This window comes from Conger conger, chromosome 9, assembly GCF_963514075.1.
Source record: "Conger conger chromosome 9, fConCon1.1, whole genome shotgun sequence".
Lineage (NCBI taxonomy): Eukaryota > Metazoa > Chordata > Actinopteri > Anguilliformes > Congridae > Conger > Conger conger.
Window position 1 is genome coordinate 43120531 of NC_083768.1, and position 17301 is coordinate 43137831.

The following is a 17301-nucleotide window of genomic DNA, read 5'->3' on the forward strand; positions in this document are numbered from 1 at the left end:
ATTTCCAAAATTTTAATTGATATTTGACCACATTCGTAATAGTTTTTAACATGGGTATTCAGCTGCAAATATATTCCCAGGAGGTTCATTCCTTTGACCAAAGAGCATGACCACTGACTGGAAAAATTGCTAATGTATTCAACTTTGGCCGTATTTTTGCAAATATTCCACTGACTGAATCTTTTCATCGACATTTTGGCCTGGTAATGAGAGCATGAAGGATGGTTACCTTAAAAAGAGTGATGGTCTGATACGCACCATTTAGTCATGAAAAATAACGAGTCTGTGTGTCACATTTTAAAAGTGAAAGTATTATGATGGCAGTTTTGCATAATATTACTCCCCTCCTCATGAAAATAATAATGTGAATGACCCTCGGCCATTTACATGCAAAAGCTTTTAATATGAAAACATTTCAAGACTCTTCCCACAGCATTCCTTCAGAGCTGAAGTTAACGTTCAAGGAACGTTGAGGAAACCGGATAAATGTCTCCGCTGCAAACGCGTGCCCTAAATTTGCTAACGTTCCAGGAGCATTCCCAGACCCGAAACCCATTAGCTGAGAAGAGGGAACCTTACCTACCCCCAGGGCAGACTCGCAAAATAGATTCTAAAGCGCCAATCAACACCCTCTCCATGAGTAACTGACGCTCCGTGTCTCAGGTGTAACAAATCTGAATATACAATTGTTGCGAAAGTGAAAATGCCTGATGGAAAATAGTAAGTTAGGGCTGCGTGTTGATTGGATCCAGCCGTCAGCCAAGATTTTTCCCAGGTGAAAGGGATCGTTATACTACTGTGGGCCCTTTCAATGGAAATTACCAGTGGTAATTATACGAGCCGGCAATTACAGGAGCTGGCAAATGTGTGGGTATGTGTGGGTATCCGTATTTGAGTGTGTGTGTGTGTGAGTGTGTGTGTGTGTGCGTCAGTGTGGGCATGTGTGTGTCTAGGTGCATTTGAGTGTGTGTGTGTGTGTGTTGCATGTCTGTGTGGTGCATGTGTGTGTGTGTGTGTGCATGCGCTTGAAGTTACTTGCAACCTTTTGATCGAGTTCTGTGTAGAAAAGATAAGTACTGTACTTAAGACACACATTGATCATTCTGAGCCCGTGTGAGTGTGTTTGTGAGTGTGTTTGTGTGTGTGTTTGTGTGTGTGGCGGGGGGGCGGGGGGGGGGGGGCGGGGGGGTAGGGGTTGCTGTTCAGTTTGTGGGTAACAACGATTTTCACACCTTCAAACTCAGCTCTGAGGAGTTCTTCTTTTGTCGATAGTGCCACGCAGATTTGTGGCAATGCATTGATCCACGCACTGCAATGCACTTTCCCTGACTTCTCCTGCTGTGATTTCCCATGAAATTCTGCAGCGGAAAAGTGGGGTGTCAGCACACGTTTAAAGTAAGAGGGAATGCTTTAGATTTTCTTGGATGGCATCCAATATCTGCAGTGTTGTCTTTATATACTGAGTGATCACTTTATTAGGCATTTATTACACTTTTTATTAGACTTATTGGTCTTCTGAGGCTTCAAGGGCGATGTGTTGTGTGTTCAGAGACGCTTCTCTGCCTATCGCGTGGCTATTTGAGTTACCGCCTGTCAGCTCGAACCAGTCTGGTCTCTCGCCTTTTAACAAGGTGTTTTCGCCCCACAGAAGTGCCGCACACTGGATGTTTTTATTTTTCACACCATTCCTTGTGAACTTTAGAGACTGTTGTGCGTGAAAATTCCAGGAGCTGAGCGGTTTCTGCGATAGTCAACCACACTGTCTGGCACCAACAATCATTCCATGATCAAAGTCACTTCGATCATATTTATTCCCCATTCTGATGGTTGATCTGAACAACAACTGAAGTTCTTTACCATGTGTGCATGCTTTTATGCATTCAGTTACTGCCACACATTTGGCATGTTAGATATCGTGCATAGGCCTACTTAAAAAAGTACTTAGTGTTTGTGAAAAAAACCCAGTGAAAATATATATTTGTTAAATTATTATTATTTTATTGTTATTGAATGTCTCTTGTTGTGTAGGTTTCAGCAGAGTAGAATAGATGCTTTTTGAGATAATGACCAGAGACTCATGTCCCTTAAGAATTAATGTGACTTTTGTTTAGCCATTGGGCCCTGCTGAAAAAAACAGCTCAAGCTAGGTTTGGAAACAGCTGGTAGCTGGTTGACCAGTTAGACCGGCTCCATACTCAACATGGTTTGACCAGCTCAAGCTATGTTTTGAAACAGCTGGTAGCTGGTATTCCCAGCTGGTCGTAGCTGGATTTTACACCAGGGCAGTTCATCTTTTCAGTCATTTGAGGAAACTGCAGGGATTGAGAGGACTGAAGGATCTAATGAGGATCTAATGAATGCTTTTAATGCTGAATACAGTCGTTTGTCCAAAGAGCTGTGGGAGCTTTGGCACTTCAGAGTAGGAAGTTGGTGTGTGTGTTGAAGTGTGTTTGAGAGTGTTTAGCTGTATGTCAGTGTTGGTGTGTGTGTTGAAGTGTGTGTGTGAGTGTTTAGCTGTATGTCAGTGTTGGTGTGCGTGTGTTTAAGTGAGTTTGTGAGTGTATAGGTTTATGTCAGTGTTGGTGTGTGTGTGTTGAAGTGTGTGTGTGAGTGTTTAGCTGTATGTCAGTGTTGGTGTGTGTGTTTAAGTGAGTGTGTGAGTGTATAGGTGTATGTCAGTGTTGGTGTGTGTGTTTAAGTGTGTATGTGAGTGTTTAGCTGTATGTCAGTGTTGGTGTGCGTGTGTTTAAGTGAATGTGAGACTGTTTATCTGTATGTCAGTGTTGGTGCGTGTGTTTAAGTGTGTGTGTGAGTGTATAGGTGTATGTCAGTGTTGGTGTGTGTGTTTAAGTGTGTGTGTGAGTGTATAGCTGTATGTCAGTGTTGGTGTGTGTGTTTAAGTGGGTATGTGAGTGTATAGCTGTATGTCAGTGTTGGTGTGTGTGTTGACGTGAGTTGTGAATGTATAGTGACATCAGCTCAGTCAGTAAGAGCAGTCGTCTGGCAGTTGGAGGGTTACTGGTTCGATCCCTCCCTAGGTGTGTCAAGGTGTCCCTGAGCAAGAACATGGGTTAACCCCTAAATGCTCTTGAGGAGCTGGTTGGTGCCTTGCATGGTTGGTGTGTGAGTGAACAAATGGGCGAATGAGACGCGTTACTTGTACAGCGCTTTGCATAAAGGCGCTATATAAATTCCAACCATTTACCATTTATAGCTCTATGTTAGTGTTGGTGCGTTTGTGTATTTCAGTGTATGTCTGTATGTTGGTGTTCCCTCTCTCTCTCTGTGCATCTGTGCACTATATTTACAGAAGGTTCAGCTGCCCTACCTTGGGAGTTCTCTGCTTCAATCAGTCCGATGCCGCATGCACACTCCCTTCCCAAAATAGAGAGAGAGAGAGAGAGAGTGTGTGTGTTTGACTGTTTGTGTGTGTGTGTGTGTGTGTGAGTGAGTGAGTGAGTGAGTGAGTGAGTGAGTGTGTGTGATTGACTGTTTGTGTGTGTTTGTGTGAGTGAGTGAATGAGTGAGTGACAGTTTGTCTGTGTGTGTGTGAGTGAGTGACTGTTTGTGTGTGCATGTGTGTGTGTTTGTGTGAGTGAGTAAATGAGTGAGTGACTGTGTGTGTGAATGACAGTTTGTTTGTGTTTGTCAGTACGCATTGGTGTGTGTGTGTGTGAGTGACTGTTTGTGTGTGTATGTGTGTGTGTTTGTGTGAGTGAGTGAATGAGTGAGTGACTGTTTGTGTGTGCATGTGTGTGTGTTTGTGTGAGTGAGTGAATGTGTGACTGTGTGTGTGTGTGTGTGTGTGTGTGTGAATGACAGTTTGTGTGTGTTCATCAGTGCGCATTGGTGTGTGTGTGTGAGTGACTGTATGTGTATGCGTGTGTGTTTGTGTGAGTGAGTGAATGAGTAGGTGACTGTGTGTGTGTGTGTGTGTTTGTCAGTGCATGTTGGTGTGTATGTGTACATGTGCATGTAGCTATGTATGTCAGTATGTATATTCTGCTCCACTGTTTGGGGCCTCCAGTGTACAGTCTGACCTCTGTGGGCGTAAGGGGATGATAACTGTAGCGCTAGAACTGAGAATAATGAACCACTTTTATCAGAGACAGGAACCCCAGCAAGGTGGCTGAGCTGCAAATGGGGCCAAGAATGGTAGAAGGTTCCGGGCTTTGGCCTGCGAATGTTGCTTACAGGCTAGCACACACTCACCCGGAGAACACCTGAGACACCAGAAATCACTGGCAGATAGAGGATTTTCTCACTTTTCCCAGAATGCAGTTCTCCCCAATGCCATGTGGGTGGGGTGGGGTCAGAGGCGTGGGAATGTGCAGCTGTCCCACACTTCACCTGTTGCCCCTCCACCCCTGAAACACACACACACGCGCACGCACGCACACACTCACTTCATTCAGGGGATTAGCTTTAGCGGGGTTCCCTCAGGCCGGCTGCTGAGGGGTGCTGAGAGGTGACGGAGATGAACACCAGAGCCGTTGTTATGCATTTTGTTATAGATACAGGTTTTTTAAAATGCATCGCGTTCACCTCGTGGCTTTTTCCCGGGCGGGTCTGTCAGTTACTCCGCTGACATTTCTGTCACGGAACCACAGCCCCGGGGCCAATTTGCATATACCGCAGATACTGATAACTGCGCCTCGGATAATATCCGTTTTGGCGGAGAGCGCACAGCTGGCCAGCCCGTTTAAACCGCAACTCGCTCCTGTTAAGTGCGCGACGTCGCGGCGGTCCTGACCCAGTACCGGATACGGACGACTTTCCTTCCCTTTCTCCACCAATCAGAAAGCGGGCTGGGTGCCCTCTCGGCCAATCGGACGGCACAGTTTCTGCTCTAGATGCATTTTCCCCCAGGAAAAGAGTTGAATTTGCCTTTTGAAAGGGCTGTTAGCGTACGCGGGGCGGAGAAGAAAAGGCGTCTCGTTCCGCCGCGCCGTCTTGACGGTGTATTGAAGGAGAGATCAGAGGCTGCCGTTCAGCGTTGCCGCTCGGTTACTGCCGTGGAGGCCGCTCCAGCCGGCGACGGACAAAAGCGCAAAAACGCTTTTGGCAAAAACGCGCAGAAGCGTATTAATAGAAGCGCGGGGAGATGGATGCTGCACGGCGCACTCCAGCTGCATAAGTGCGCGTTACAACTGACACGCTTTCACACACACTGGGCTAATACGTAACACATACAGCCTATGCCAGCAAGACACATTGCTATACTCGATAGCCAATGTGTGTGTTATAAAAAATACATGGAGAGTACGCAGTTAAATGTCCAAACTCCTTTTGGATTCATTCCCATTCTGTAGGAGTTCAATTAACACTGGACATTTTGCAGTGTACTCTTCATGCATTTATATAACATATGTGTTGGCATATATAACACATACACTCACTGAGCACTTTATTTGGGATTTACTAGACTTTTTTTGACTTATTGATCTTCTGCTGCTGTAGTAGCCTATCCACTTGAGAAAATTGATGCATTGTGTGTGCAGAGATGCTTTTCTGCATGCCACTGTTGTAATGTGTGGTTATTTGCATTACTGTCACCTTTGACCAGTCTGGCCCTTCTCCAATGACCTCTCTCATTAACAGCACATTTTTGCCTCCAGAACAGCTGGCTCACTGGATGTTTTTTTATTTTTTTGCACCATTCTCTGCAAACTCGAGAGACTGTTGTGCATGAAAATTCCAGGAGATCAGCAGTTTATGAGACACTGAAACCACCCTGTCTGGCACCAACAATCATTCCACGGTCAAAGTCACTGAGATCGGGTGTCTTGGTGGCGCAGCCTGTAGAGCACTGACCGCATGCTCATTGCGAGCCGCGACGTCGGCGGTTCGGGTCTTCCCCTCTCTCTCGCTCCCATTCTTCCTGTCTCTCTATACTATATACTGTCCAATAAAGCTGAAAAAGGCCTAAAAAATATCTTAAAAAAAAAAAACATTTCTTCCCCATTATGACATTGGTCTGAAAAACAGCTAGACCTCTTGACCCTGTCTGCATGCATTTAGTTGCTGCCACATGATTGGCTGATTAAATATTTACATTAACAAGCTGGTGTGCAGGTCTACCTAATAAAGTGATCACTGAGTGTACACGCTATGTTGTATCATGTCAATGAGCATTTTATATAAAATACAGTACAATGATTGCACAGTAAAATGTTCAATTTACGGTTCATGCATTTTATATAACATACACATTGGCGTGGATTCAGTAACAGATATGTGCACGTTATATAAAATGCATGCAGAGTGGGCCTGCTTCACCTCTGTTTCTGGGGAATGTCATTGCGGCATTAAACAGAAAATCCATGCCTTTTAGCAGTGCATTGTCCACCGATCGCTCCCGGAGACGTGTGCTGCCGATAAGACTTATCGTCCGTTAACAGAGAGTTTCAGCCGTCCTGTTCGCCCAGATACGGCGCGTTTAAGATACGTCGAGATATTCACGCTAAGCTACTGCAGCAGCATGTTGCAGTTCTGAATCATTTCACGCGTAGCGGCGCTCTGCTTCCATTCTCTCTGTTCTCTCGAGGTTTTTACAAGGTGCTTAAAGTGCTTAACTTGCTTTAAGTGCTTAAAGTGCTTAACTTGCTTCGATTGCTTAAAGTGCTTAAATTGCTTAAATTGCTTAAAGTGCTTAACTTGCTTAGATTGCTTAAAGTGCTTAACTTGCTTAAATTGCTTAAAGTGCTTAACTTGCTTTAAGTGCTTAAAGTGCTTAACTTGCTTAGATTGCTTAAAGTGCTTAACTTGCTTAAATTGCTTAAAGTGCTTGAAATTAATAGCCAGAAATTTAAGTACTGGAATGCCAGACCCTTTTTCATGAAGGGCTCTAAAAAGGTCCCTAAAACTAAACTGATCTAGTCGCTCCAATTTACAAAGAATGTTGTGTGACAACCTCCTAAACAATTGATCACTAAAATGAGATATCATGACTTTAATAGATAAAAGAATATATGGCATCATATTAGAACTATTTCTGCATAAATATACTGTTATGTTTTTAGAGAACCTACACACATTTCAGTAACTTGTTTAGTGCTAGGTCATTGAAAGTGAGGAAATGGTACTTGACAAAGTACCTGAAATTCCTTACATTTATTTTCATGATGTCTGTGTGAACCATAGCTAACCTGTGGTTGCATTGGGCACATAATTTCTGTGAATTATTTTAGCATTTAGGCCACTGCTGGTGACTTTATTTTTGGTGGTTTTAGGTGTGGGGCTGGTTTTTGGTGTGGGGGTGGTTTTAGGTGCTGGCGTTGATGGATGGATCAGGGCTTGGGGCTTGCTGGTGACGGCCATTTTGTGTCTGTTCTGTTTGCGCCTCCGGGCCTGTGGTGTCAGTGAGACCTTCTCTGTGAGCTCAGGCTGTGTTATCTCCCATGCTTTCTAATGGAGGAAGAGAGGAGATGTGGGAGATATCCTCAGCTGTCCGGGTGCTTAGAGTGGGTCTGTCTCTTTCTTTGGCTACCAGTGGCTTTAACTGCTCATCTGCATCTGCAACTGGGTTTCACTGGGTTATGAGTGTAAGCAGCAGTGTGTGTGTGTTTGTGTGTGTACCGGAGGAGGTCGGGTGTAATGATGTTTGTCTGGTGCAGTTGAGTGTGTGTGTGAGAGAGAGTGTGTGTGTGTGTGTGTGTGTGTGTGTGTGCAGTTGAGTGTGTGTGTGAGAGAGAGTGTGTGTGTGTGTGTGTGCAGTTGAGTGTGTGTGTGAGAGAGTGTGTGTGTGTGTGTGTGTGTGCAGTTGAATGTGTGTGTGAGAGAGAGAGTGTGTGTGTGTGTGCAGTTGTGTGTGTGTACGTGTGCAGTTGAGTGTGTGTGCATGTGTGTGCGTGCAGTTGAGTGTGTGTGTGTATGTGTGTGTGTGTGCAGTTGAGTGCGAGTGTGTGTGTGTGCTGTTGAGTGTGTGAGTGTGTATGTGTGTGTGCTGTTGAGTGTGTGTGAGTGTGTGTGTGTGTGTGTGCGTGCACTGTGGAGTGATTGTTGTTGCCTGACAGGGTGGTTTGAGTATCTCAGAAACTGCTGATCTCCTGGGATTTCAGTCTCTAGAGTTTACAAAGAGTAGTGTGAAAAACAAAACATCCAGTGAACAGCAGTTCTGCAGACAGAAACGCCTTGTTAATGAGAGAGGTCAGGGGAGAAGGGCCAGACTGGACTAGGTAACAGGAAGGTGACAGTAATGCAAATAACCACATAATACAGCAGTGCTATGCAGAACAGCATCTCTGAACACACACCGCCTCATAACTCTTAAGTGGATAGGCTACAGCAGCAGAAGACCAATAAGTCATGAAAATAAGTCTAATAAATACCTAATGAAGTTTTCACTGTGTGTATGTGTGTGTGCTTCTGTCTGCCTGTCTGGGTCTCTTACAAATGAATATGTGTATATGCATGCGAGTCAACGATATACAGTGGAGCCAAAAGCCTGAGACCAGTAGGTGAAAATGGTTCTATTTTGCATTATTTTTAAATTTAATAAAAACAAATGCAATGCTAATTATTTTATCATCATAACAGTGAAACATTGAATCTTTGAAAAATGTGTGGTATGTGGTATGTCCCCCTTTTGCTTTAATGGCTATGTGCACTCGGGCTGGCATGGACCAGCATTATTTAACAATGTTCCAAAGAGCATTTTGTGATGTTACTGAATGCTTGGCTATTTGTCAGCCTTCAAGTGTTCCCATAAATGTTCAATGAGGTTGAGGTCAGGTGGTTGTGAATTGTGCAGCACTCTTGAGTCTTCAAGTAGTTATTGTAAAAGCTTCAAAGTAACTTTAATTTCTTTAAAATGTTTCTAAATCCTAAAACTTTATTTTTAGGATTACATGAAAATTACATCCCGGATTTTCTATGTGGTCTAAGTCTTTTGGACATGAGTTTGTGTCTGAGTGGGACAGTCTCAGGAAGTTGTGTGCGTCTACGTGTCTGTCAGTCTTTCTGTCTGTATTGTGTGTCATACCTATTAAACATATTTGTGCGAGTGTATGTGTGCCCTCTGCCTCTTTCCACGAGCCAGGGGCTCATTCAAACGAAAAGAAAAGAGATGAAGATGATGATTTAAAGCCAGATCAACTGCAGACAGCAGCAGTAGCTGTGGTCTCGGCTCTGGAGAACCGCAGAAACCGTTAGCCGTGTTAGCGCGCTGGTGAAGTGCAGAAACCGTTAGCCGTGGGAGCGCTCTGCTGAACCGCAGAAACCGTTAGCCGTGGGAGCGCTCTGCTGAACCGCAGAAACCGTTAGCCGTGGGAACGCTCTGGAGAACCGCAGAAACCGTTAGCCGTGTTAGCGCGCTGGTGAAGCGCAGAAACCGTTAGCCGTGGGAACGCTCTGGAGAACCGCAGAAACCGTTAGCCGTGTTAGCGCGCTGGTGAAGCGCAGAAACCGTTAGCCGTGGGAGCGCTCTGGCGGAGCGCAGAAACCGTTAGCCTTGGGAGCGCTCTGGGGAACCGCAGAAACCGTTAGCCGTGAGAACGCTCTGGCAGAGCACAGAAACCGTTAGCCGTGAGAACGCTCTGGCAGAGCACAGAAACCTTTAGCCGTGGGAGCGCTCTGCTGAACCGCAGAAACCGTTAGCCGTGGGAGCGCTCTGCTGAACCGCAGAAACCGTTAGCCGTGGGAGTGCTCTGGCGGAGCGGCGTTTATAGGCGCGGCTCACGGCCCGTCACTTATGGGACGGCGGGAGCCGGCTCGCGGATGCGCTGTGATGGTTCCGTCGTTTTTAGGATTACGGGCTGAAAGCCCTCGCTGGGCGACACTGCGGAACCGAAACTCAGGCTCCCGTAAAGCATTCAAGAAGGGCACTTTGGGCAGATCCCGTCCGCGGAATCACGCTGCTTACCCGACAAGTGCCGCTTCGAGCCTCCGTTCCTAACCGCACTGTAAGTACAGCTGGAAGCTCACACTTAATTTAATGGAAGAATTTAAGAAAAATATTGAAAAGCCAGCCCCGTGGTGAAGTGTTCATTTGCGCGTACGGGGTACGCTGAGCGTGTGGGGGTTGAGAGGCAGGTCGCAGCACGCCGCCGGTGCGGATCCCCCCGGGTCCGTGTCTCCGCATCGCACGCTGAGCGTTGTTTAAACGGGCGGCGTGACTCCGAGGTGAGCTCGGAGTACCGGCGGTCCTCATTAGCGCCCGGGAACCCGCCGAGCGGAAACGAGGAGGTCCGGGGGACGCGGCGGCGGGCTTCTGATTGGCGCCCCGGGTTTCTCTGACCTCAGAGGCCCGGTTGTTAATTGATTGGCTCCGCCGAGCCGCTGTCCGCGAGACGCTGTCGCCGCCCGCCGCCCTCGGTGCGTACGCCGCGTAATTAAAGACCTTCGCCGACGCGTTCCCGCTAATATCGCCGTTCCTCGTCTCCCCTCTGACTGTTTTTCTCTGCCTCTCCCCATCTGCTGCCCGGGGCGGCCATTTTAGGGCGAAAGCGAACGGTATAAGACAGGGGTCCATTAACTTATCCAGAAAGGGCCGGTGTGGGTGCAAGGCTTTCGTTCCGTCCTTATCTTTGTTGTACAGGTAGCAGTCTAGGGTCTTTCAGTGAACTTATCCCCGGTTCTTATCCCCGGTTATGGGTATGCACTTTGTTGTACGTCGCTCTGGATAAGAGCGTCTGCCAAATGCCAATAATGTAATGTAATTATTTGCTAAGAGAATCCCAGGTAAGCTGCTAATCAGCTTGCTAGCATTGTTACAGCTAAGTCGCAACCATTTCTATTAAAAGGCCTTCGGTGGTGAACTAATCGGAATGTTAATTTAAAATTGTTCAACATCTATTTGGTGAAAGCATAATTCACCGTATTGAAGGTGCATCTGGTGTAAGAGAATGGAGGTAGCAGATGACAGTGGGAAGAAAGGGGAGCCAGGAAGAGAGTTGTTTGTCTCTCTGAGGGAATTGGGATGACATTAACTCTGATGAGCTCTTACTGTCGTACGGTTGAGTAATAAGCCGTGTTGGGCTGATTAGCGGCACACAGAGCTGATGGGGATCCGCTCTTAACGCCGCGTGGGGAATCGGGCGGGGGCTGTTGGTTTTCAGATGAGTGATGTGTCTGTTCGTGCGTGAGGACTGGCAGGGGCTCAGGAAGAGGGTTTGGGCTGGGTCCTTCGAGGTGCAGCAGGGCTGGGTTTGGGCTGGGTCCTTCGAGGTGCAGCAGGGCTGGGTTTGGGCTGGGTCCTTCGAGGTGCAGCAGGGCTGGGTTTGGGTTTGGGCTGGGTCCTTCGAGGTGCAGCAGGGTTGGGTTTGGGCTGGGTCCTTCGAGGTGCAGCAGGGCTGGGTTTGAGCTGGGTCCTTCGAGGTGCAGCAGGGCTGGGTTTGGGTTTGGGCTGGGTCCTTCGAGGTGCAGCAGGGCTGGGTTTGGGCTGGGTCCTTCGAGGTGCAGTAAGGCTGGGTTTGGGTTTGGGCTGGGTCCTTCGAGGTGCAGCAGGGCTGGGTTTGGGCTGGGTCCTTCGAGGTGCAGCAGGGCTGGGTTTGGGCTGGGTCCTTCGAGGTGCAGCAGGGCTGGGTTTGGGCTGGGTCCTTCGAGGTGCAGCAGGGCTGGGTTTGGGTTTGGGCTGGGTCCTTCGAGGTGCAGCAGGGCTGGGTTTGGGCCGGGTCCTTCGAGGTGCAGCAGGGCTGGGTTTGGGCTGGGTCCTTCGAGGTGCAGCAGGGCTGGGTTTGGGCTGGGTCTGAGAGTTAGAACGGAAAGCCTGGTTTAGGTGTGTGAATGGGGGGGAACTGTGGAGGATGCAGTTTGTTGTTTCTATGAAATGCACATATACAAACTGCAGACACACATACACAAAAACACACACGCAACCACACACACACATATATACAAACACACACACACACACACACAAACGCATACGCAAACACATTTCATGGGATGGTATTTACTTTTAATGCAACCTTACCACAGACTGCCATGGTACCAAGCACACACACTGAACTTGTTTGACACAGCAGTTCTGTATAACATTAATGCTGATGTGTGTGTGTGCGTGTGTGTGCGTGCGTGTGTCTGCGTGTGCGGTGTGTGTGTGTGTGTGTGTGTGTGTTTCTCTGTAGAGCTCCATGTACTCGTTGGCGCTGAAGTGTCTGATCAGCCTGTCGACCATCATCCTGCTGGGGCTCATCATCGCTTACCACGCCCGTGAGGTGCAGGTGAGTGCGCCCCCTGCTGCCTCCCCGCGGCCCTGCAGCCACACTACCGCTGACACCACGCACAGCACTCCCACTTCATCCACCAGAGACGCCTGGGGTCTCCCTGATGCCTGTGGGCTTTTGGTACTGCTATGGCAGAAACACCCGTCCCTGGGATTCTAGTCTACAGCTTTCTGCAATTCCGGTAACCCTCACCATGTAATGTACCTCAGCGTCGCTGAGCTGGACTATTAACAGAAATGGAGTGCATTCAGGCATTGTCCCAAAGCCTTTTAAAGTGCATTGTCAAGTAAAGAGGGGAAACTCACATCAACCTGGGTGATGTACGGCAGCCATTTTGTGCCTGTACGCTGGCCGAGCATCAGCTGAGGTGGAGTTCACCTGGTGGAGGGTATGGTGGACACCGTGACAGAGTCGGCCTGGCAATATCTGCCGGGGCCAACGAGGTGAATCTCTTGCCGTTTTACATCTGATCTGAAAGATAGCGTCACCTACAGCACAGTGTCCCCATCACTTCCCTGGGGAAAGTCAGGATTAGAACACACTGGGTGTGTGAGATCTTTTCATGCGGCCCAAACTCCCTGTTGACACCCCTGTGTGTGTTAGAGAGATTCCGAGTGCATATGCACCTATGACTGTGTGTGTGTGTGTGTGTGTGTCAATGTCTGCCTCTCTCACCAGACCAGCCATCAGCTGTAGTATTGCTTTCCAAGCACAACAATCAGAAGCTCCCAATATTTCTCCCAATAGAGCCCCTAAAATTTTTGGGAAGGCTGTAATTATATGGATATGTGATACAGAGAGAGAGAGAGACGGAGAGACAGTACAGCACAGTAGAGTACAGTACACTAACAGCCCTGATGTACTGTCAAATTAATTCACACAAGAGCTTTTTGGGCATGCACCCAGCAGAGTGCTGGCTTTTGGGGAATCAGCAACACTCTCTGGGCTGGGGGAGTGAGGGGTGAGCCCCGCCCCACAGCGGTAATGAGCAGGAAAGGCCTGGGAGGCACCGTGTCCCCCCCTCCCCAAAAACAGCACCTCCATCCCCAGCCTCCACACCCCTGTAGACCTGTTACCTCCTCCTGAAATGGAGGTGCGGTTGGGAGGAACCACACACGCTAACAACTTCCCAGCTTATCTCTCCCGGGAGGAAAGAAATGCAGCTCTCTCTCTCTCTCTCCTCTCTCTCTCTCTCTCTCTCTCTCTCTCTCTCTATCCTCTCTCTCACTCTGTTTATCCTGCCTCTGTCTATCCTCTCTCTTTCTGTTCATCCTCTCTCTCTGTCTATCCTCTCTCTCCCTCTCTCTCTCTCTCCCCCACTCCTCCCCCTCTCTCTCTGTTTTATCTGCCTAAACAGGGTGGGTTTGTGTGTCTCTTATTCCTTTGACCGCTGAGTGAAAGGGATGTCAAAAGTAGAGACTCCTAAAATGTAGAGTATCCTTTTTTCTTTTTCTCTCCCTCTCTATCTCTTTCTCTGTCTGTGTTCTACTTCTGCCTATTTCTCCTTATGTCTCTTTATCCAGTTCTGTGTGTGTGTGTGTGTGTGTACGTGTGTGTGTGTGTGCGTGCGTGTGTGATTTACATCAGCAGAAGTGAATTTCTAAAAGCTTTTTATGTGCTTGGATTGAGTGAATTTTGGGGTTCATTAGTCAGTTCAGGTATCTCTCTCTCTACCTCTCTCTCTCTTGCAGACAGTCACTCATATACACACACGCACGCACAGATACACAGACACTCACACATAACCACCCCCCACACACACACCCACATAGCTGTCATATGACCATGACCCTGTAGTACACATCAGGCAAACACCTACCCACATAGGCTACACTACAGAGAGACAGAGGCTATACTACAGAGAGACACAGGCTATACTTCAGAGAGACCGAGACTGTACTACAGAGAGACACAGGCTATACTACAGAGAAACACAGGCTACACTACAGAGAGACAGAGACTATTCTACAGAGAGACAGAGGCTCTACAGAGAGACAGAGGCTATTCTACAGAAAGACAGAGGCTATACTACAGAGAGACAGAGGCTATACTACAGAGAGACAGAGGCTCTACTACAGAGAGACACAGGCTATACTACAGAGAGACAGAGGCTATACTACAGAGAGACAGATGCTATACTACAGAGAGACACAGTCTATACTACAGAGACACAGGCTGTACTACAGAGAGACAGAGGCTATTCTACTTAGAGACAGAGGCTATACTACAGAGAGACACAGTCTATACTACAGAGAGACAGAGGCTATTCTACAGAGAGACAGAGGCTATACTACAGAGAGACACAGGCTACACTACAGAGAGACACAGGCTGTACTACAGAGAGACAGAGGCTGTACTACAGAGAGACACAAGCTATACTGCAGACAGACAGTGAAGTTCAGGGAAATAGATAGATACCACTGGAAAAAACAAAGAACAATTCAGTCTTAAGAATCTTAGTCTTATATTTAGACTTAAATCTTATTTCTGTTACTTTTTTGCTAAATGAGACTGCCAATGAGGTGAGAAAGGTTTGCCAAGCAAACAGTAACTTAAAACAAGCTAATATTTTCTACTGGAGAGAAAAACATAGTACCTTAAGTCTTATTGCATGACCAAAAAATGCTTGTTAAGACAGGCATTTGCATTTAGCAGTGATATAGATAGATAGATAGATAGATAGATAGATAGAGCAGTAGCCATGAATGAATGGTTCTGATGAAACTGGCTTTTGATGAGCTGAAGTTTGGGGCAGGTTTAGCGGCGGCGGCTGTTGACAGCGGTTAGAAGCGCTGTGACCTCATCAGTATGCATGTTTGCACACGATCCTCAATTACGGGTAATTGGTGCCGCGAGACGCGAACGCGGCGGCTAAACGCTGATAACGATTTAAAGATCATCACGCTCTCCCTGCTCTTAAGCCTTATAGGATGTGAACGTTTGTGTTTATTCTCTCTCGCTCTCTCTCTCTCTCTCTCTCTGCCAACTTCCTATCTATCCATTTCTGTGTGTGTGTGCATGCTTGCCCGCCTATCTGGGACCTCTGTTCATTGTGTGTGTGTGTGTGTGTGTGTGTGTGTGTGAGTGCATTTGTGACATCTGCATTTCAAAGAAACATGAACTTTTGGAACAATGCGCCTGCTCGGATTGGCTGAACTTTGAGCTGGCCTCCTCAGTGCAGGGAGTGTGAATGAGCCCCCCCCCCCCCCCCCCCCCCCAAGCTCAGTCAGACGATACAACTGAGGATATGGCCTGAATTTAAAAATGGATGACAACATCTGGATGGCACTAGAAACTAGGTATTAATGAAAGCTGTATTGTTGTGGAATGGCTGTGATTTTGCGTTTTGATGTCACGCCAGGTTGGGTTAGGGTGCTGGAAATGAGGCATTTTGGCCAATATAACCTTGCACTGCGTCAGGAGGGCCTCGTAGCTGGTCAGCTTCGCCCTCTTGTTGGTCCTCTTGGTCGGCAAAGAAAATTATTTGAATCCATTTCACAAAGTCTGCAGCTACATTGCAAAAAAAAGCTTTTTTAGTCTTGTGATCACAGCTTAAGTCAAATAGAATATTAGCTTGTTTAACTTTTGTTACTGTTTTCTTGACAAGTGAAATTTTCTCACCCCATTGGCAAATCTCGAAATTAGTCTAACTTTCTCAGCTCATTGGCAGTTTCTTTTCCTCATTTAGCAAAAAGTAACAGTAATAAGATTTAAATTAAGTCTAAATATAAGACCAAGATACCTGTTGAGACTGACTTAGGCTGTTTGTCTTTTGCAGTGTATGCACTGTAGAACTTCCACCGTTGCAAACTTAAATGAATAAATGAGGCCCTGAAGGTCATCATTTTACTGTGCATTTCTCCATTTTGACCTCGATGTGCTAAAACCTCTCGCACCGTGATGAAGAGCAGTGACCCTTCCTCCGAGGGACCCGCCGACATCACGGCGTCTGCGACCGGCGTGAGACGCTGGCCGGAACCGCGCGTCTCGAGAAAAATGACTTATTCCGCTTTTCCAAAGCCACTCTTTACCTCCTGAAATATTCATGCTCCTGAAAAAGCATTCAGGACTTTAGCCGCCCGTAAACATCCATTTCCCCTCGACGTTTCGGGGGCCTGAGCTGGAGACGAAACTGCGGGGGGCAATTTTCCGCTGAAGAACGGGGACGGGAAACAATAGTTTAGCGGCGCGGCGTGAAATAAATCACCAAACGTCAGCCGGCTGGCGTTTGACGCGAGTTTATGAACGTGACATCACGGCTAATGGGCTAGCCGACCCGAAACGGAAAATGCCTTTTGGCTGTGCTTTATGCACGAGCGTTGTGTGTTTTCTTTGCGGAAAGCTAGTTATTACAGTATTCCCGAGGGTGGGGACAGGCTACGCTGTGTGTAATGGCTGTGTGGTTATGTATGTGCGGTTAGCGCAATCAGAGCCGGCCCGGGGCTCTTTGAACAGGAGTGCGGCCGTCATCCGTCTGGTACCGCTCCCCCTCTCTCTCTCACAGGGGCACACGGGCCAGGGCGGGGGGGGGGGCTTGTCATTTTTTTTTAATTGACAGATTACCATTCCTAATGGAATTTAATTATTTATAGAGTCCCGGGGCGGTTTAACAAGGAAGTAAGGGATGAGAGAGAGAGAGAGAGAGAGAGAGGGAGTGGGAGAGAGAGGGGGAGAGAGGGGGGCAGAAGAGAGAAAGTGACGGAAAGAGAGAGTGAAGGGGCAGAAGGGAGAGAGAGAAAGAGGTGGAAGAAGGGAGAGCAAGTATGGATACCAGGATAAAGAGAGAAGGAGAAAGATGAATCGTGGGGGCAGGAAGGCAGAATGGGAAAGGGGGGAGGGGGTATTTGCATTTCCTGGTAGTGAAATACTGAATAATTTGTTTTGTTTGTCATCTGCCACATGCTCAGGGATAGAGGGGCCCGATGCTCAGAGATAGAGGGGCCCCATGTTCAGGATAGAGGGGCCCCGTGCCCAGTTTGTGCTGGCACGATCACACACACACACACACACACACACACACACACACACACACACTGTGGTGTTGTTTCCCTTTGTTGAAGCTTATTGCCATGACAGGTGGCCTTGATCCCCTTTTAAAAAAACAACCAGTGCATTTTCAGTCCTAAAAAATGTA

The 17301-nt window shown here is 47.5% G+C and overlaps 1 protein-coding gene across 1 annotated transcript in view; it reads left to right on the top strand.

Moving 5' to 3' along the window:
* Positions 1-17301, top strand: part of LOC133137671 (small conductance calcium-activated potassium channel protein 2-like) — a 53786-nt gene that overhangs the window by 6117 nt on the left and 30368 nt on the right. The window contains exon 3 of the mRNA XM_061256010.1: positions 12069-12164. Within this exon, the coding sequence (XP_061111994.1) occupies positions 12069-12164 (96 nt within the window). The remainder of the gene's footprint in view (positions 1-12068; positions 12165-17301) is intronic.